At 41.1% G+C, this 22,689-nt stretch overlaps 1 protein-coding gene across 2 annotated transcripts in view; it reads left to right on the top strand.

The window, feature by feature from the left end:
* Positions 1-244: 244 nt before the first annotated feature.
* The window catches only part of pde4dip (phosphodiesterase 4D interacting protein), a 66,194-nt gene continuing 43,749 nt past the window's right edge, over positions 245-22,689 (top strand). Inside the window, exons 1-3 of one of the 2 annotated variants that reach the window (XM_026342976.1) lie at positions 245-735; positions 2,932-2,984; positions 5,612-5,679. In XM_026342976.1, coding sequence (XP_026198761.1) covers positions 710-735; positions 2,932-2,984; positions 5,612-5,679 — 147 coding nt within the window. In that variant the 5' untranslated portion in view covers positions 245-709. The remainder of the gene's footprint in view (positions 736-2,931; positions 2,985-5,611; positions 5,680-22,689) is intronic. The other variant, XM_026342970.1, reaches the window with a different exon arrangement.

Below are 22,689 nucleotides of genomic sequence, written 5' to 3'. Positions count from 1 at the left end.
ATATTGTACCTTGTTTTACCTGCTGGGAGCCTGTTCCAACATGCCTCACACACCTGCAGGGAGAGGAGGGGGGGTGCAGACACACACACACACACACACACACACACACGGGTGTCCTTTTTGTGCTCCACCCTGCCTTCAAAAATACCAGAGGCAAATAGTCAATTGACAGTTTAGTGACTGTTTTACAAGCAATGTCAGGAAGACGCTGGTGTGGTTTCTACATGCTGACACACACACACACACACACACACACACACACTCACTCACCTACTGAAGAGTCGGTTTTGGAGCAAGCTGAAACAGATCATGCTTTCATGCTGAACCAGGCAATCTGTGTGTACCTTTGCTCCCCGGTGGTGTTTACCTCCTCTCTCTGCTGCGCTCTCTGCCACGTCAAATGACTGCCTGGGTGCTTGGCTCGCTCCTCCGGGAGCCTCATGGCCAAACAGCCTAACTGTGGTCACTCTGCTCTGGACCGGTGGAGTCAGAAACAGCTTACTTAAAGCTTCATACCAGCACACTTGGATTTTTCTGCTGGTGTTTTGGCAGTAGTCTGCCTGTTTACTGGAGCTCTGCTGGCAGCCAGGAGATAAATGGATGTGTTCAGGTCTGTGGAGGCAGACTGAGGACTCACCTGACGGTTGAAGAGATACTGGGAGAGCAGCTGCTGGAATCTGTTTTTCTTTTTTATTCATGCTGCTGAAAAATGAGTGGATTTCTCTACAGGGGACGGTGAGTGGCGGAGGAGGGTGATAGCAGCTCTCGGATGAGTCACGGGGGTCGGTTTGTGTGTGTGTGTGTGTGTGGTTTGTGAGCTGCAGTTGGTTTGTGTGTGTTTGTGTTTCCATGTGGGTTTGTGTGCATCTATTTATGAATGTAAAGTGAATAGAAAACCTCAGCTCTGCAGTGAATGCAGATAAATAAAGTAAATAAAGTCGGGCTTCTTTTTAGGTTACAGTGGAACAGGGGACCTTTGTGCCAGTGTTATGTAAGAACCCTCGTCTCTCACAAGTGGTGTTCCTGGATCAGAGGCAGCTATTGGCTGAGCTAACTCCAGTCATTTCAAAGGAAACTGCAAAGTGTCTGTGTTGACTATTGTGATTTAACCTCTTTCAGCCTGACAGACACAACAATGGGTCTCTAATACCCATTGTACTCTAGTGCTATTTTAGATTTTATTAAATAGGACTTGTGATAAAATATCAAAAGTCAATAACAGGTTGTGTTATTACTGACTCATACAGCTGATCAGTGAGATTTAAAGACTTGATGTAATCATATATACAGAATATTTCTTCTGAATGTGAAGCAAATTAAACCTTAGTGTAGAATCTCACATGGGTCAATTTTGAAGATCAGATGTTTGACTGAATACTAAAGACTTGTTGTACTGTTGATTAATCAAGAGCGAGATAATAAATGACAGTGGTAATGAATGTGGAACATCGTGGTTTGTCTTCTGCCAGAACGGACGGTTTCTTTTCTGTTTAAATCAATTTTCTTTGGGGGTGGTTGGGCTCCTTCTTTCCTGTTCTTTTTACAATTTGAAGCACTGACTGACAGACACAGTTCGTTTTCTCTGTGGTGTGTTCAAGAGCAACATGTTTTTTTAAGTATTTGTGGAGCATCGTGGTCCTAACTATTGCATCATGTGAAAAGCTCATTACAGATCCGAGAGTTAGAGAGTTAAAACCAACAGTCACTGTATATTTTCACCTGATTAATGACATGTCACTGATTAAATCTCAACTCAGCACCTATTCTAGATGTAATGCTATAATTTGGGCCAGGCCAGGGTCGGGGTGTGCTGCAGGCCGAACTTCAGTCAGTTCCTAACAGAGAGGTGATGCATGATGAGTGCCAACACATGAGAGCACAAATGTTGTTCTCACGTCAAACAACTTGAGCCTGTTGCTCAAAGCTCTGGTGGTCTGCTGTGACGCAGCTGCTGAGGGCTGATGGAGGCCTTTACTGTCGTCTACTCACCTTCTATTGTCACACAAATCTCCTGCAGCTCTCTGCTCCCCCAGCTGTTGTCACCAAGTCCCATTTGTTCAGACCAGCATGGAGCTCATTATTATCAATGGGTGGCTAAAAAGTGGTAAATCAAGTGACTGCACTAATTGTTCTGTAAGCCTTTGACTCCTGCACTCTTCACAGACACTGTGTTGAGCTCATTACAGTGATGCGAAGCTCCCTTGATCCTCACTTTACTTAATAAATAAGGCTTTTACAGGCCGGTGCGATCAGCTTTGACTTAATCTTTCTTATCGATTATTCATGAAAGGCTCAGAGGTTGTGCTAATGAGGAGGAAATCCAGCCCCTGTTCTGCTGATGATAAAGAAAATCCTCCCTATCAACTTTAAACACTTTAAAATACAGATAAAATGAATCTAAGAAGCCAAAACGCCTGTTTGAACTATTTGAGATTTGAAGATTAGAGATTAACCTAAAACTTTACGTTATCGTCCCGTTTAGTCCTATTGAGTAAATGTTTTTAGGTAAATGTGAGAAACACCCTGACTATTGGATTTATTAATAAAATCTTGACCATTTGCTGAAAGGGTTCCTTCTCTCTCTTTGTTTACTGTCTCTCCATTGGTGAGTGATGGCTGTGTGACTTAAAGCATGCGCTGACTCAGTTTCCACCAGTGTGTGAGTGTGCCTGCTGTCTCTTGACATGTCAGTGGGAAGCTTCCCTCTGCAGCTCTGCTCTTTCTGGACTATTTTTGACCTTCTGTGCTTTGGAAAATTGACACAAGAAGCAAACAGGGCTCCAGCCGTGGAGGTTATAGGAGCGAATTAACATAAACCTGGAAAAACAGGTTTAAATGCAGGGATAAGGATCAGTGTGTGGCGGCTGGTGAAGACACATGGGACAGTGTTGAGTCTGAGGGAACTGGGCTGACAGTTGTGTCTTGTTTCAGGCACTGTGGCGCAGAGAAACGGGCCAGGCCGAGGAGCATCGGACCAATGATGGGTAAGTGGCTCCTTAAATCTCATAGATACGTTTAAAACTTTAAAAGTGCTGCTTGTCTTATTTGTCCTGTGCTCACGTTCTCTGGTGTGTTTGTGCAGCACAAACACCTCTTTACAATTCTGCTTCACCTTGGCCTGAAGCAGGCGCCTGTGTGGACTATTTAACTGTTTTTAGCTCCAGTCTGTTGCAAATAGGGCTCTATGAACGACTCTGTATTGGTAACAGCTTCCACGCCTTTTACAGGGTGTGTGTTTCCTGCGTGTAACTTTGCGTGTAAGCCATGATGATTAATGTGCAAAGTGAAACATACTTAAGCCTGTTTTTAACCTGGTGGGGGGGCAGATAAAACTGGTCCTGATCAGATTCTTTTGACTGAGACCCACATTGTTCTGGTTCTCACATAACTTCTGTGGAGAACCAGGTCATTTAGTACAAATAACATTTAATTTGTGGAGATTTGAACAGAGATTTGAATATTTTGAAATATGTGGCAACAGTAAATGAATTTAGGTTGAATAGTTGGTTCAGGCCTCTTTTATGGGATGTTAAAATGTAAAACTAGCAGCGTTAAGCTAAGTGAACTTTTTTAGTTTGAAGAAGAACCTCTTGGTTTGATGTGGAGGACTGACAGCTGCAGCTCGTAGAAACAGTTTCACGTATTACGTAGACGTACAGAACGTAGTATGTACTCTCTAAAAGTAAATACTCGTCTTTTGAAGTTGAACGAATTTGAAACTATAAAATTTACATTTTCACATAGTTTCAGGTTAAGTTAGTTTAACTAAATTCCTGTGTGATGTTTTACAGTGTGCTGATATGTAATTGACCTACAACACATTTATTAGGGAGTTTTAGAGATGTTCAGTCTTTTTGAACATTGGACATTGTGATGTTTCCCTCTGCCTCCAGACTTTATGCTACTTGAAGTTGCGTCTCAGTGTCTCAGTCTTGGAAAGAAAACGCATGAGCATGTTCTTCAGTCAGTGCTATCAGGGATGGGATTAGGGTTTGGACAAAGGGAACACAGCACATGTTTGTGCGTTTGCGTGTTTGTATCAGTGCGTCATTCAAACGGGTATTGTGTAATATTTTGTACCCTGCAGCAGTTAGGACTCAATCCAGAATACCTTCTACCTTTAAATTTCAGAGCAGCTTTTTAATAATATTTAATGTGCTGCAATTTTAAAGAACTGTCAGAAGCCTGAATGCTGCCAAAGCGTCCTGATTACACCCCTCGGGACCAAGCTCTCCACCACCCCCGCTCCTTCTCTACCACAAACGGATTGGCCCTGTTTTTAAAGGAATAAAACTCTAACTATTGTACAAATCCCTCCTGTATGGAGTTTTCTGGGAACACTCTTGGCCTTTTAGAGAGGATAACCTTGGCTTTGAGATGTCTTAAGACCTCTGGAAGTGTTTCAGCTGGACTAGAAGACATCGTGTGTGTGTGTGTGTGTGTGGATATGGGCCATTTACATCCAGGTTTAATATGGTTATAATGAGGTGGGGGTTGATCAGAACGACTCAGAGATGTTGCTCAGAAAGCCCAAAGGTGTTTGGATTTGTGCTCTGTGACGTTCGACTGATGATTCTCAGTAACAGTGGTGTAGTAGTAGTAGTATATTCAGGCTTTACGAGGGCTTTAAGCAGCATGGTTTACAGATGAAATGCATTTATTTGCAGACAAAACTGAAAAACAAAATCTGTTCCTGCAACTACTTGCCCACTGTCTTCGCCCGTTTTCTTAGTCAAGAACATGACATGTTCTTTTTATAAGCAGAAAAGACAGTGTAGTAAGTCCTATAGGTTATATTCTATAGGTTACGTTTTCATGTCTACTGCTTCAACACAACTCAACAACTTTTGCTGATGAAGTAAATGCACTCCGTCAACAACTGAGTGGTTTGTCAGCAGGAGATCTTAAGGTCAAGAATTAAGTGTTACGCTCAATAAGAAGTTGGTTTTGAAACATCTTAAGACATCTGAACTCTCAACATGCAGCTGTCAACAGAAGCATTACTAAATCATCAGCGTTAACTTTGTTCCATGGTCAAAAGTCACACTCAGCTACAGTAACTCTCTAACACTGGAATTTGTGGCCCTCTTGGGGAATGAGTCTTGGGAACTAAATTTCAATTGTGCTTGTGTGATGCTAGATTCAGATTTTAAGTTCTTGTCCCCTTCAAGGGACAATGGAGCAAAGTTGAATTGGTTTTATGGACTAAGTTCACACCACCATAAACTGTTGCCTGAAATGTGCCACTTGTACCAAACTATCATGTGGGGACAGTACTCCTGGTACATCTGTATGACCCTTCAGTTTCCATTCTTTGACCTTGCAACATCTGGTTTTTGACTGAAAAGTCAAGACACAGATGGCTTTGGGGTCGGGCTTACTGTGAGTGGTACTGGAGTAATTAGAGCAGGGCATAAGGTGAATCTTCCTCCTTTTTAAAAAAGCTGCTCTGTGAAATATCCCAATTTGCAAAAGAGACTGGAAACACAAAGAAGAACCACATATCAAATCCTTAAAGACGGGTTTAAGTTTCTACAGTGGAAAAGCTGCTGAAAGATGGTCTGGTATGTTTGATCTAACCTTTTTAACCTTTCTTCTTCCATTTGTGCAGATTTTTCATGTGATGAAACAGAGAAAGGCCCGCCGGTACAGATGCACAGTCTCCGAGAGTTTGAACAGGTAAGAACTCAGAGATCTGACATGTGTTGTGTTCCCACTGTGTGCAACACATGCTGTTGGAGAACGTCAGTAGTGTTTGCTGATGTGAGAAGAAGGACAGTCTGAGTGAGCCACCAACAAAACTGATCCTCCAGTGTTGCTGGAAATAACAGTTGAGACTCTGATGTACTTGGGACTCCACTAATGTTAGCGTAGCGCTAAGCTGTCCAGGCCTGTCTCTGCCCTGTGGTAATGACTATGTAGGTGTTTGGGAAGATGATGTGGCAACTTAAACTCTGCACGTGTCAAAGAGTTTCCTCCACTCCAGCTGATTCTCCACAGTCTGAACATGCAGATGTCTCTTTTTCTTTATGGTTATATGCAGTTATTCATCTTCAGAAGCAGCAAATAGCAGCAACTGCATAGTTTAAAACTCAAAATGAAGCTTTTCCAAAACACCTCCTCGAGCGGAGCTTGTTCTTAACAACCTTTGCGTCAAGCTTTTCAGAAACATGGCTGATTTACACAGTTGAGTTGTTGTCACAGATATTTTTCTGTTGTTAGGTGAGAACACTTACATTTGTAATTAGTGTTTCCTGTAAATAGCTGGTGGCGTTAGGACTCACAGTCTATCTGTCTGAAAACCACAACAAATAAAAAACAGCTTTGTTGATTATGGCTCTAATGAACCTTTAGGAGAAATCATCAGAAATTGTAAAACAAGAGCTGAACATTGTTTAGCATCTGAGTTTCCAGATGTATCTGACTGTGATCATGACTGAGATATATGACTGGATAAACTGAGCCCACATACGCAGACATATTTTTAGAATAAAGCATTGTGTATGAAAAGCCGCACGGCTCAGCTCACAGTGAGTCTGGGTGGTTTTCAGAAGATGAGAGGTGTAGTTTTCCTCTGGTTCTGGTTCTGTGCCAGAGTAATGGATTCTGGGAGCTCTGCCAAGCGCATTATAGGTCTGATATAACTCTGGAGGTGCTTGCTGCAATTACCCTGCTCCCCTTTCAGTGAAGGACAGAGCTGGAGAAGGGGGAGGTGCGGGTTCCAGTGATGTTGAATTCATGTGGAGAGTTTGGTCTGTATTGGAATAAAGGTCAAAAGATGTGAAATATGAAACTACAGCAGGACAAATTTAAATCCGTTTTCCTGTAGAGCAAAGTCTGATTGATTCTGTAGCGGAAAAGCAGAGTGTACTTTCCACCTGAAGTCCATTTTGACTTTTTAAACAGGTGGTAATTTATAGGATGAACAGGAAATAGTAGAAAGGTTTTAGCTCACACGTCATTTTACTCACTTAAATGCTTCCTTTGCAAACTTTGGCATTACCTATAAACAGTATGTGTTCCAACACAGCTCCAAGGATCTTTTTGGTTCCTAGTAACAAAGATCTGACCTGGGATCTGTGTTGTGCGGTGTTCTGTGTAGTCTGGAAAGGTTGAATCTTGTTGAATTTCTGCAGGTCTCAGGTCTGTGTCTAATAGCTGAGTTGATCTAAGTTGATCCTTGGAGCATCATTCTGCTCTTTGCTGTAAATCAGTGTTTTCTGGCTGCATTTTGGATCATGGTCTTTTCAGATCTTGTCTGGTTTTTGGAAACTAATTTATGCACATTGGTTTAGGAGTGGGTCCTTCGAGGCGTCTTTTCAAGACACGAAGACCTCCAGTTACAGCATGTGATGAACCTCAAATCTGAAGAACAGCAGTTAAATATACATGTTTTCCATTGTTTTCTCAGTTGTTTTGCTAATTTAGATGATGTATTACTGATAGTTTTACTTTCTTTCACCTACAGTTTGTATGTTTGTACATTACATGTGCACAAACTCATAGTTCAGTGAAGTGCATTCTGTATTAAAATAAACACATACATTGAATGAGCTATAGGTTAGCCGTAGTTGTCACCACAACAGGAAAGGAAGGAACACTAAGGTGGTGTTCACAGAAACAGGGAGGAGGCTTTGGTTTAAAAGGCCAACGTCAGTGAGAAAAATCCTTAGTGTATTACATGATAAATTTAAAAAGAAGATCAACTAGACCTGCAAGATGGACACTGATTTGTGCTTCAGAATAATTTCCACTGCCCACAGGTGGATATGTGCCACACACAAACCAAGTCAAAGGGTTTGAAAGGAACTGTCTACCGTCTAGATAAAGACTTGTCGTCCACAGGAAATAAACGTGGATAACAATTAAAGACTTAACTTGCAGACACAGTCTTATATGGCATCATGAATCCTAATGCTAGAAATGACATCTACTTGATGTGTGTGCCTGTGGGTGGATATTCCTTACAACTGGAAAATGGCCACATCTCTCTCAGGCAGTAAAAGGTATCTGAGGTTTTTTTGGAACAACAGTAAAAAAGTTGTAGAAGAAAAATGATTCTTTGCAACATGTGGAAACCTGCTGTTGATTTAAATCACCTCGTACAGCGCGCCAAGTGTAACTGAGCTGTTATTGTACATTTTGATGCATGGCTACCTCTGGACACATAAATATATATTATTTCATTAATTTAATACCACTGAATACCAGTTAGAAGTGGAGAAAAATGCATCTAGGATTTCTGTAGAAGCTTTAACAGCAAAGCCGTAGCTTTGCTTTTTCACAATGAAGACATATTTCCTGTGATGCAATGCGCAGAAGCAAAGAGCTGGGCGCCTAGCTCCCAGTTGCTTGGTTGGAGGCTGCGTTATGGTATGTTGACAGCTTTCCTTTGAAGTTTTCCTTAGACATTCCCACTGTGGGATGAAGGGATGAGTCATGCTAGATGCAGACACAGAGTACAGACAGCAGATTTAGAGTGGCTTTGTATAGAGGGACCAGGAAAAATGGGCTGTGATTACTGACAGTATGTGTTTGAGTTACAGTCGATGTGCTGCAGAACTGCAAATAAATAAAACGAATTTAAAGAGCAGTGTTCTTCTTGCAGATTTACTACATATCATGTAAACTTGAAATGATCAGTGCTCAGATTACTAAAGAATGCTGCAGGGTAGAGCTGTTTTAAAAAGGGTTTCCAACCTGCCATGCACTGCAGACATTTCCTGTGTGGTACAAAACTCAGATGTTTCTGAAAAATCCCTAAAATCAGTCTAGAAAAACTAATCTGGTAAAAAAAAAAAAAGACATTTAACAACAAGAAAAGATGTAATCGCAGGACTGGACAGACAGGAGTACACAGAGGTTTATCTGATTTCAGTACAGGATTTACAATCCAGACTTTAACTAACGGAAACAACTGATTTTCAGTATTCAGCAGAGACATAACAGTCACGGTCTTGTCTGAAAATTTCCACATTCTGACAGAGCAGATTACAGTTTGTTGACCTTCCCTTGCCAGTGTAGTTTTATATGAAGTTCTTCTGACAGTGCTAGCATATGTTGGTCCTCTCATCTCAATAAAGCAGTCGGGATTATTGAATCCAGATTATGGCAGGCTCTTTGTGTGTGTGTGTGTGTGTGTATACAGTTTGTCCTCTCTCCACATTTAAAGAACCAATGCTCCCGCTGGCTGGTTGGAAGAAACCTGAACCTGCCAGAGCAGCATTTGTAACTGTCAAACATCCGCGCTCTGCAGCCCTGAGGTTTTCAAAAAGAAAAAGAAAAATCACCCAATCAAAATGGCCCTCTCTCAAATGGTCTTTATTAGTCCGCAGGAGAAATTGAAAGCACATGGCTGCCTATAAATGTGAATTCAAACCGACCACAGAGACACTTAGATTGATAGAAGAAGGGGGAGGATTGTGTATAATTTTGGCCATTAAAACCTCAGGACAAATTAGGGTCGTTAATCTGTTATTTTGCCCTCGGTCTCGGTGTTCACTTCTAAAAAGCCACATACGCTATGAAAGGTCTGTCAGACTTGGATTATCATTACCAGAGTGCCAGTAATGGACCCACGAACACCCGATCCTGCAGCTGACAGCAGGGATGAAGTGAGCACCTGGTTAAAATGGCACATTTCTTCTAATTCCCTTTATCTCCAGAGTCTTTTATCTCCTCCTCTCTCCTTGTGCTCCCCTAATTTTTGTTGTGGCATTTGAAAGTAGGTCAGAATACTCTGTGTGTGTGTGTGTGTGTGTGTGTGTGTGTGTGTGTGTGTGTGTGTGTGTGTGTGTGTGTGTGTGTGTTCAACCCTCAAGCTGTTGGCTCTGATTCACTGCTTTATGTAGGCTAGCTGGTATCTCCAGCTCTGCATGGAATTCCAGGAACAGTGATGTGCGATAAAAGGCAAAGATGCTGGATTTTAAAAAGTCTGTTCCCCAAAAACGACCACAACATTTTAAACATCAGCTGCTCGACTACTACTACTTGATTCAATTCATGATGCATGTGTGATAAGATAAGTTCTGGAAAAATGTCTGATAAAAGTTACATACTGTAATTTTAAAGGTCAATAGTTCAGAGGTGACAGGAAATGAGGAGAGAGTTGCCATGACTTGCAGTGACAAGGAGCTAATGTGCTCAAAGAAGTGAATAAGATAAGAATGAAAAATAATGTAAAAATAAATTAAATGCATGTAATAATCTTTCAAAAACACGTCTTCTTTTATCAGGATGAGTCTTAAGATCTGCTATCACAGGGCCACAGAACAGGAAATAGAATCTGTGCAGCTTCTGTAAGAACAAATACTCTCAGACTGTACCGTCCATTTCCAATCGAGTTCAATGACGCTGAAGTATGATATGGATTTCCACAATTTCCGCCTCTTAGGTTTTCTCCAGTCTCCCTCTCAGAACAGATACTGATGCCAGCCTGTGTGTCTGCGCCCTCTCTGACCTACACTGCAAAAAGATCAGCACAATAAAAAAAGTGTTTTCAAAAACAAACCTGCAGAAATGTTTTTACTGGAATCATTTCGAGAATAGATAATTTTACTTGAAGACAAGTTGTTAAACTAGTTCACTTTAAGAGAAGTCACCTAAATCCATTTGGTCTCCTTCCTCACTGACAGAAGTGTTGGAGCCGATTTTGGCCCGATCACAACAAGAAGGTTTTTGCAGTGTCTCCAGTGGATGAGCTGATGAGCGTTAATGGACGTGCTGACAGCACCGGAGTCAGTTTTCACCGCAGCAGCACTTAGACGGGCTGCAGATCAATACAGAGCAGCTCAGCTTTCAGCTTTCAGCTCAGCCAACCAGGAGATCTGCTCAAATTAGCTGTCCTAGACTGACACACACACACACACACACACACACACACACACAGAAATCTCTCAATGACCTCTTTGTGTTGACCTGGAAGGACACGTAAACTGCTTTGTTTTATCACATTTGCTCTAAAATCGTTGGTATGTGCATTGGCTTGTCCGCATACACACACACACACACACACACACACACACACACACACACACACACACACACACACACACACACACACACACACAGAAATCTCTCAATGACCTCTTTGTGTTGACCTGGAAGGACACGTAAACTGCTTTGTTTTATCACATTTGCTCTAAAATCGTTGGTATGTGCATTGGCTTGTCCGCATACACACACACACACACACACACACACACACACACACACACACACACTACAATGTCCTTTTGTCATACAGCACACACAGCACATTTTTGTCAGTTATCAACAAACAGAACACAGTACCAGCAGTGAGCTGCATTAAAGCCTGGAGTGGCATTCGATGATGGTACATTTGCATTTTGGGCATTTTTCGCCGCTATAGCTTTTGTGTTTTATAATACAGACGTCAACGTGTATTGTCAGTAGTGACAGCTGATATTTTCAGTATTTATGAGCCATAATCTGCACATATTCCTAATTCCCTTCACAATTTGAATGTGGGCCGAAGCAACAAGACCTTGTGAAGTGATTTGAATCTAAACAAGGTGAAAGTTGGTGATTGCTCTGTGGCCCCAAACTCCCAGGAGACGTGAATATTCTGGGGTCACTGCATGTCAACTGGGTTCACTAATTTGATCATCATTATGAACTGAGGAGGGTCCTGCAGACGTGTGTTAAATGACTGTTTCCACGTAGAAGATCATGGTCTTCATACAGTCGGTGAAGCTGCCTGAAGAGTCCTCAAACTGGCTTTTGTCCAGGTCCTTGTGACAGGTTACTGTAGGCTTGAAGTATTCAAGTATTAGGTTTTTATAGAAGTATTTTGAAATCTCAGAATCTACTAATGTACTATATAAAAGTACTGCACCAGCGCCACCACCTGGAAACAAAGAGAGAATGATTAACTGAGTGGCACATTGGTAGTCTGAGTTTGACTTAGTTAATTGATCCCAGGCGTGTGCAATAAATTTGTGCTCCTCTCCAGCGGGTCAGAGACAACATATTGACTCGATCATGGCATCAGTCATGGATGATAATTGTTCACTTTACGTGTAGAGTAATCTGCTGCCTACACACTCCCAGCGGTAACACAGCCGCTCCGACTATTAACGTCAGGCTCCTGCTGGAAACAGCTGTCAGACAATATATCTGTTTTACTATTATGGGTTTTATTTCTGACAAGCTTGTGTCATCATTGAAGAACACATACGTTTGAGTGGAAGAGTTCTGACGTGGCAGCAAATCATCTCCAGCACCTCAACATGACCGTGTTTATGTTGTCACTGTGTGTATGAACACTTGTACATATCTGTACAGACATGGTTTACACAGAGCTCCTCTGTGTGTGTACGTGTTTTCTGATTTTTAGAATGTATTTGTGTATCATATCTCAGCATCCCCCTCCCCTCAGCCCACACATCATATGGAAACAGTTACAAACAACAAGAAAAGAAAAAACGGATTTCTATGAATCAGTCTTGTACTTAGCGGCAGACCGGATCCTGCAATTACTCTGACAGTACAGCCAGCCTTTAATGCTGGAGAAACCACAGTCTGTATATCCTCCGCACATCTGACCAATCACATCCTGAGGAAAGCGGCTGGCGTACGAGACATTGCAGTAATGCTCACATGACTGAAACCGTGATTCACGCCAGCTTGTTTCAGAGAGACAGCAACAAATGTAAACCATTAGAGAATATTAGAGAAAAATAGAATGAATTTTAGTGAATGCTTCCAAAATGTCCATTTCAATCTGTGTGTGGATTCCAAAAATATATGAACACAACCGCTCGATGTACAGTAGATAACGACAGTCCTACTAGAACAACTGGGCTGGATCCAGGACATTAGGTTCTGCTGTCTGATGGGCTGGTCCTGTCTAAACACATATGTGTCTTTAGGAAGAGGTGCTCCTATAGGGTCCCACTTAGCGTATATTTGACTGTGTTTGGTAAATGATAAACGATTTTCACTTCAATTAAGACCCAAGTTAAATTAAAAAAAAAAAAAAGAAAGAAGAATTAAAATTTAAAATCTTGAAGAGAAACTTCGGCACATTCCTTAAATCAACGCTCCACTCCAAAATACATCCTCCGAATAATAAACACTCACCTTCTATGGACTTGAAAAGTTGTTTTAAAGCTGATAGTTGTCAGCTGTCGTCAGTTTGGATTCACTTCAGTTAAAACAAACTCGTGACGCTCTACAACACTATGTTGAATTTGCCAAAATACGGTTAAATACATGGATTCCTCACCCGTGACCATCTCACACGGGCACATTTTTATTACTATATAAATATTTTCACCAGACCAAAGAAGAATGAGGTTTGGCCGACAGGAGAAGTCCTGCAAGTACTTTTACAACAATGGAGCAATAACAGGTCATCGAATATCAATCAATATGAAACAAAAGCAGAACTCAGCTAAACATGGCCCCTGCTTTACTGACTTCCTTTAGTTAACCCCCCCCCCCATGTGGACCACACATGGCACGGTCTGGGCTCTCCACGTTTTACCCCTTTGGTTTCTTCTTCGTCCTGTTTTGGCCGGTGACATTTTGTGACATGTTGCATTACATCAGGACATTTTTTAATGAGATCTGTTACCTGCGATTGTCTGAGGGTGTGAGGGATTTAACATATTCTGAAATACTAAAGGCAGCAACAGTACAATGTTTACAGCATTGTAATGTTATAAAAGTAATTACTCATTTAAATGCTTCTGACTTCCCTTGTTTGCAGCACACGTCCTGTATATGTCCCAAATTAAAAGTCTGTTGGGAAAATGATGGACTGTCAGATCCTCTGTTGGAAGTTTAGAATTTCACTTTTTCAACTTCCATTGCAAGAAAAACATTATTAAGTTATTAAGTTAGTGGCAGTAATGCATCTAAAGTAAAGTCTGGTTTCCAACCACCAGTAAAATCCACAAAAGAAGAACTTTAGATGGTTTCAACTTAATTCAACGTAAATTTTAAATAAGAGCCACGATTTGAAGCCATGAGACGTAAAATAATGAGTTGGATGAATGAGTTTGTTCATCTCAATAATTAAAGTCAATAAAAACTGCAGTGTGGAAACGTGCTGCATGTTTTCAGTACATGTTAAATTAGGTCACTGCTGCTCATTTTCCCATTAATGAAAACAATGTGAACCACAAGAAAGGTTGGTGCTGAATTCAGCTTAACGTGAAGGTTTTGTACCGACTCTGCAGAACTACAGCACGGCTCCTTTTCTCAGTTCAAGAAGTTAACTTTTCAGATGGACTAATTATTGTAGGGGGCGTGTGTTAACTGAGCATCCCAGAATACTCAGTAAATAAACAAATGAAATGAATGTATTAATTTGAATTAGACTGACACACAACTCAACTGAAGCTGACGTATATTTGTACGTTTAAACAACTGCTTCACTTCAATAAACTAACAAATCTCACTCGGCCAATCGAAGACATACGTTTGCACTATATGATTATTTAAAGTAACTATTTAATTGCTCTTTCACTTATATTTATATATATTAAAATAATTGTATCGCACCGTTAAGTTTGCGTTCGATGCAGTTTCAGTACTGTTTTTTATAATATCATAAAATACAAATACATGGTTCTTAATGTTTCACAAAGCAGACCAGTACTTGGAAGGTCGACGTTTGGACAAACAAAGTACATGTTTCTGAAGCCAAGACACACAAAGGATCGAAAGATCAAGCGTCCTACACCACTGTCGGTGCCAGTCCCAGAGAGTAGCTGCACAGATTGGACCGTTGTTCCCAAACTGCCTAAGAAGCTGCTTAATTCAACACGTTTCTATCAAAAACACCTTTTCATTAGAAGAGGAAATTGAAGAGAGATTTTTACAAGGTTCCTTTTGTATCTTTTGAGCCTCGCTCGTCTGAATGTCAGTAGGTGTGTTTCCCATCAGCCAGCTGGTTGTTGTGGCTTATTACTGATGGACAGACTGATGGTCTCCATTTGTTATTGTTTTATAGAGTTTCTCTGCGGGCTGGTAATGGCCAGATCTGTGTGTAATCAAAGCCGTCTCTTCATCTTCTCTCCTCCACCCTTCTTTCTCTTTTCTTTTTCTCTCTTGCATGTACATTCTGCAGATTCGGTCTTTGTCTCGTTCCTTTCTTCTCTCCCTCCTCTCAATCTCTCTTTCTCTGTTGGGATAACTTATAAAAGGTTGTGAAAGAACGACATGTGCAGAACAGACAACGTTTCTTTTTCTCCACTCACTCCCCTCGTCACATACCAGAGAAAACTCACCCATTTGCCAGAGAAAAGGGGAGGAAAAAATCCATGCTTGAAAAAAATCCCAACTTGGAACTGCTCTATACACACCCATGTGTCATCATTTATTTCCAACGTAGGGTTCCTGGAATCAGCGCATTAGAATGGGGTGTTGAAACGGAGAGTTTTTCTGCTGTCCTTTGGGGACAGGTGCTTTTTGGTAAAAAACAAAACAGAAAAAAAGCTAAAAAGCTTTGAGATGGAATCATTGCTAGCAGAGCAGGAACAGGAAGAACAGGAGCAGTACGAGACACTCTGATTTTCATCAGTCACTTGCTTTTTTATTTGAGATCTTCGTTCTTGTCTGTCTCCGTTTCACCTTCACACTCTTCTGTTTGATCTCATCTTGTCCATCACTGACATCCTCAATTGTATTTTATGAGTTGAGGCACTACTCAGCAAGTGACTGTTCTGTTGGGCCCTTCATCATGCTTTCAAGTCTGATTTAGGTTTTGAACAGTCCTGTTTTTCTGTCCAACATGACTCAGTCCCATGTTGCTCACTGTAAAAAATGACTGATTCTACTAACAAGTGGTGGGTGTGCATGTGTGTTTCCAAAGCCTGATGTACAGTCTCCTCTGAAAGTACTGGAACAACAAAGGTAATTCTATTGTTTCTGCTGTGAATCGCACACATTTGGGTTTAAAGATATGAGCCAACAGTTCAGAATCTCAGCTTTCATTTGATGCTGTGTTCACCTTAATATGATGAAGACACCTCTCACATTAGATACAGATTGTGGTAAATAGCTAAAATGACTAATGTTGGTTTTAGTCTTGGATTTTACCTGTGAAGACAGTTTGTTGCTAATAAAGGACAAATCTAGATGAATTCAAAGGGCTATCTAAGCTGCACTGAGCAACATTCAGCTGACGACAGAAGCATTGTGAGAGCTGTGAAGAAAAACCCAGAAACAACATGGACAGAGCAGAGTTGAAGGAATCCATCGACTATTAGAACAAGAGTTTATTAGTGGAAGTATATTCAAATATTTAATCAGACAAACAGGCTGGAAAAGTGCAGAAATCAGCAGATTAACGTCCACCAGTATAATAGTGTCTCCAACCACAGTGTCACGTCCTTAGCAACCTGCCTCTGTTTTCCTAACGTGTCATGAAGTCACTGCTGATGTCTTCTACTGCTTTACTGAATAAATCCACTTCTTATTTTCTCAAATTAAATCCCCTGTGAATCAGTGAAGGGGCAGTAATCCCTGTTTTAACACGGATCAGGATTCGCTTTTCTTTCTCTTTAACAGCTTCACTCTCTCCAGCCTGTGAAAATATTTTCTCTCGCCAGTGAAACATTAGAATTGAACCATCAAACTCTGCAGTAAAGAGCCCACTGATTTCGCCCCCGCTGGGTGAGACTGAGTGGTGCTGGACTCATGGCAGCACCGTGTGAGTGTCCAGAAACCTGGGACCTCCAACATACGTTAACCTGCAGAGCAGCGGTCCTCCTCATAAACCTAATAATAATAATAATAAAGTATTTTTTCTACGTGTTCACCTTTTTGTTGTCAGTGTTACACAAATGTTCTGCAACTAGGTTTTTCTTTATTAAAATAATTGAATGAACTTTCCATCAAATTAGACTGTTCTACTAAATCCACAGTGGGGGGGTCATGGTTTGGAACAGGGATGGTGGATAATTCCTGGAGGACTATAGTTTGGATTTCTTCTCATATCTTATGAATGTTTCCAACAGCAAGTCCACTGATTTAGTCCCAACTATAACTGCTTGTTCAGTTTTGAAACAAAAGATAATGTTATTTCGGGCTCCTCCATCATTATTTTGTACCACACACCGTTCTGACTTAGACTGATTCCATTCTTGATCATTTGACACCATCCATTATTATTCTGTCCTTTACGAGACATTTTCTGCAGCTGCTGAGGAACCAGTTTCTAAGGTTTATTTGTACCAACCCCGTCTTTTAAAATCCTTCCTATGCAACAAAACTTCGACACTGATTCCGTTTCTGTAGTGAATGTACTCCAACAGTAATCATGTTGTGATGCAGCGTATTTGTTGAATGAGTAAAGTGCCGTATTCATTAAAGTGACATATGAGGAGGTGGTTGGGCTTGATGCAGAGAATATAATGTGCAGGACTGACAAACTGCAGACCCACGTTTGAGTCCAGACTCCTGTGTGAGGCTGGGTTTAGGATGAATTGCACTTTGGTTAAAGAAAGATAAGAAAGAAAGCTTTGTTTAAATTTTATTGGAAGTGACTTTTGTCTATTAATTCAGTCCATGATCTGTCCCTGACCGTAACCCAGTGATGTGAGCACCTGAACCCAACTGCAAGATAAGAAGATAAGAAAAGAAAACTGGATGTTGTAGAACAGATAGCAAGATATGTTGCCTGTATTAGTTTAAAGAAAATGGAATTTGGTTGAAGGTGCAAACCAAAATGTCACAGTTGTAGCTATAAAACAAATTAAAACATCATTTTTTGAACACGTTTGTATTCACAGTGATCGGGATCAACGTGAACATATTTTTAGATACTATATATAAGAAGAAGAATATCGTTGGTTAATATTTGGCTCCTGTAGTACAGTACTTAGCAGTATGTTAGTAGTAATGTTCTGTGCTGGAAAACTGAGACCAAAACACAAAAAGCTGAAACATTCAGCTTTTTAAAAACATGTTTTATATTCTTCACTGTGACATGTTTGTATGTTTGGAAACAAGTGCTCTATAACAATGTAAAAATATGATATAGTAGAGGCTACACCTCATGTTTTTGTAGCTACAGACTGACAAAGTCAAACTGTTCTAGTAAAACCATTGAATATAAAGCAAAAAGTGGAAAATATGGGAAAATCATCTGGGGAGTTTTCAAGCTGTGGACAGTTGACTTTTTGGAGATAGCAGGTTTCTGCGGGGCACAGACGATTGGCAGGTAACTAACAAACCCAGAAGGCTGAGTGTAGCCTGGCTCAGATCAGACAGGTTCAGCCTGTGCCAACCAGTGTTGAGTAATGCTGTTAGTAAATACCAGGCCAATTATTACTAACGAGGCCCTAATTGGAACCAGATGAACATTTATTGAATTTGTCAGAGAAAGGTAGAGTGGAGATAGCTAATGAAGTGCAGCCGCAGCGCTGGGCCAGGCAGCCAGGCTCCGGGGGGATCCAGAATTCACCTGGCAGTGCCACAGTGTTTTCCCATGATTGTGGTTTTATGCTGCAGAGGCATTTTCAACAAAACGAAAAAAGTGAGACGGGGGAAAAAATCTGTTTTTTCAGTTGATATAATAATGTACTTTATTTAAACTGAATAGGAAGAGTTCGAGACGAGCAGCTCTGGTCCCTCAGAAGGATCCCATCCAAATAGTTTCTGACCCCTAAAATCCCAAACACTTCAGTCTTCACACAACACAAAGCCACCAAGTGTTGACCTGAAGTCCCTTCTGTCTTCAGAATAATTATATGGTGGGATGCTTCAGATGCTTTGAAACTGTGGTGACTGTCACAGACACACACACACACACACACACACACACACACACACACACACACACACACACACACACACTCGTCCTGTTCATCTTCTCACTACTTTTCTCAGGATTTTATGGAGAACAAACCAGAGGTGAAAGGAGCGTGACTGCGGCTCTTAGATTTATATTTTATCTGTCTCTATAAGTGGAAACAGACACTACTGCACTGTTCCTCTGCTGGATGTGGATGTTTTTCATGTTGCCTTCAGGTTGCATTCAACAACATAATGTGCATCAACTAATATGTTAATTAGTTAATTCCTATGATTGTATATGATCAGGCCATAGGTTACGCTGAACACGTTACTCGCCCTAAATCTTTTTTAGCTGGATTCAGATGGAGTCATTGCTCTAATCGAGGACATGTAAAAGGAAAATGTCCAACACCACCCTAACTTCCACACCCAACACACTGAGCTGCAGATCAACAAAACCCAGAGGCGAAATGAGGTTGATGTGACCTCTGCTCTGATTCATCCCTACATCTCCCTTTTCTTGTTGCTTCCTCCTCCTCTTCCACTGCCCTCCATCATGTCATTCATTCTGCCTTCTTACTCCAATTTCCCCTCCCCAGTCCACCCCCCACCCACCTCTCTCTCTACTAACCTCTTTGTTTCATTATACAGTCGCTTCTCTTCCTCTCCAGCTGATGGTTCAGTGCAGCGAGGGCCTCGGGCTCCGCTCTCTGTCCCTTTGATTTCCATCCACAGACAACCAGACAACAAAAAGGAGGGCACACATCCAGTGGATATGGTGCACAGTGCACAGAGCATGTATGAGCAACTGCACACATGCTACATACTTTACTCTAAACTGGACTGTATATACTTACAGGACGCTGGAGGTCTGCTCATTCTGTAGAGTGCACTGTATGAATCTGTCCCTGGACACGTGTTCAGTCGATGATCAGTCAAGTGGTCACTCTGTCCACTGACATTCTTTCATAAACATCATGCTGTGCGTGTGTGTGTGTGTTTGCATGCACGTGCACGTGCAGAGATTAAAGCCTCAAACCACAGAAAGTTCATGTCAACAGCAATAAGCGGAATCATGCCAGCAGTTAATTAGCAGCCATGTGTTTTTGACATTTCAGTCCAACAGTGAAGACTTACTCAGCACTAAAACAAATGTGCACACTTAAATAGTAGTGTAGCTGTAGCAGGGCCGCCTGGATTCATGCTCTTCATTTGTTTAAAGATGTTATTATTTCCAAAAGACAGACAATACAAGAAAACACCTGAAGTGCTTGATCCACTGAAACTACCACAGCTCTTCTACTTTCTGTCAAAATGAAAACTCAAACTTTTAACTTCTATTTTTAGAGGTTTTGTTTTCTGTCTGACATAAACAGTACGAGCAGCTTCACATGAACTTTGCAAGAGTTGAAATGTAGAAGTCCTGTCCCCTTCTGTGGTTCAGCTCTTGGTTATATCATATATAAAACAAGTCTTTTTAGTTTGAGTTTCTTAGACGTCATTTTGTGATGTCACCTGTACAATAACAACTTCAGCTCCACAGTCCATTAAATCATTTAAAAACATAAATCAATTAGTGATGTTTGATAATCAGTTTATATTTAGTCTGAGGAAACATAAAAATAATAATTATAATAATACATTTAGTTTGTTCTAACTATGAGTCACTCTAATTAGCATAAATACACAGAAGAGTTGCCTGAGGAAATTGTTCAGTATCATAGAGTTGAAATAAATCTTTATTTATTGGATTCTTAGTCTGCTCTGCTCCATAAAACAGTGTTTTGTTTGTTAGGATGTACGTAACACGTCCCGCCGTGTTTATTCTGCACTATGCATCCTACCATGTTTTGCTCGGCTCTCTTTACATTAGAGAGGCTGGAAAAGGATTTGGCAGCTTCACATGCAGCAGTAATGGAGAACAGCCTTTTCGGAATAATTTGGGGATCATTTTAATTTCCGTGTGTAAATTATTGCGTCCTAACCTTCATGCTGCCTGAGGAGATTTGAAGCTGGTTGACTGCAGACTCTCCTCTGTTGCCATCTCTTGGACAAACTGTGAACTGCAAATTGATGTGAAACGTCAACAACATGGTGACATTGATTTGAGATTAAAGAAACACGGAGCTCTATTATTGACATTGTGTCCTTGTCGTTGTACGTGTGACAGTGTGTGTATGTGTGTGTGTTTTCTTTGTGTCAGGCCTCTACACACACACTAACCCTAACACTGCACAGTCCAAGTCTACCTCTGTTTGTCAGCTGGGCTTCATTCACAAAACGTGGCTGAGCCGGCAGCAATTCCTCTGCTTTCTATTTGAGGAAGAAACTTAAAAAAGACCCACTAACTTTGTTCTGGAGCTCTGTGTTTGTCTTGTTTTTTTTTTTTTTACATCTCTCTGCTCTCTCTCTCTGCGTCCAGCAAAAATGAACCCAAGCGGAGAGCCAGAAATTCAGGAATAGATTGGGTTACACTACTTCCCAGAGACAAAAGTGGCCTATATGGGAGGGTCGGCCATGACAGTTGGCAGTTGGTTCAGTTTGGGGCGAACTTGATACCATAATTTAGATCTGCCATAAACACACAGAAATGAGACACAGACCTTCTCTCCCTCTGAAATACAATCATGGGAAAATGGGGCATTTTGGCTGCAGAAGTTCTGCCCCAACCATAACATGAAATCCATACTTTTATGATTAGATGTAACGTGTTTATCATTGCTTACACAAACTGATGGAAAGTATTTGCTTGGCCTTGCCCATGCTGCCTGCATGTGTACAGAGCAGAGGCTTGGGAACAGGTATTAGTTTCTGCTCAGGAGATGGTTTGCCAATAACCCGCTGTTTACACATGCAGATTGTGCCGACTCGTTCTGGTTCCCTTGTTGTCTCTGAGGTCTAACGTGTGCATTGATCTGAAAATAAATGAACTGTTATAATCACTGTTTTCAACTTTTCAGGTGTGTAGCTGGGAACGTGTTCCTGCATGAGCTCATTTAGCCTGTGTCTATGTGTGTGTTGACATCTCTTGATTAGCTCTGGCACTGACGCAGAGTGAGAGGAGGTTTGTGGAAGATTAGCTTAGCGGGATGGTTTCCTGTCAGATCTGCAGAAATCAAGTCTTTCCGAGCTGAGTGCCAGCAGTTAGCAAACACATGCAGCGCCCCAAAGATGTTTGATATGTTGAACGCAACTTTTCTCCCAGAACTGTCAAAATAAAAAATTGTTGTCAAGAGCCAAAATCGGAAACCACTGCAGGGGTGTTTTAAGATGCACTGCCGCTAACGGCCACTAGATGATTTCATCACAGAGATGTTGATGCTTTAAGAAACATTTTTTAATTTTTACTGGGAACGTGTGTGAGTCAGACTTACTATAAACTGTGGAGGTGGAGTTATTTTTCCTGTCCCTATTCCAGAAGTACAGATCTTGAGCATTTTCTGCAAAGACATCGCTGAATGGCACTTGGATGGACATGAAACCTCTTCTGTTTGAATCATCAGTTCAAAGGATGAACTGTGAGAGTCAAAGGTACCGGCTTCTGCACCCTAAATCGATTATACGTCACCTGAGGTCTGTTCAGCGAAAAATACTTTTGAAAGTTAAAGATCTCACTGTAGGAACCTGATAAAACATGAAATCTTTGTGACTTGAGATCAGTTGAACAAGTTCTGTGACAGTAAAGAGCTCTGAATTTGCCAAAGGTCTGATTCACATTATTTACTGGCAGCTGAAGCTGTTGAATATTGTGGTATTTAGAGACATCCACCAAAAGTGCAACAAAGCCTGGTTTCCCAGAAACAAAGTTGAATTTAATGGTCAGGGTCGTTTCTGTCTGTTCTCGATCAAGTGATTTGTGTATTCAGACTCAGTTGAGACAATATTGATCCTAGCAGAGGAGCAGAGACAGAAAATAAA

The sequence above is a fragment of the Anabas testudineus genome, chromosome 4, assembly GCF_900324465.2.
Source record: "Anabas testudineus chromosome 4, fAnaTes1.2, whole genome shotgun sequence".
Lineage (NCBI taxonomy): Eukaryota > Metazoa > Chordata > Actinopteri > Anabantiformes > Anabantidae > Anabas > Anabas testudineus.
This window is presented reverse-complemented; position numbering and strand designations above follow the sequence as displayed.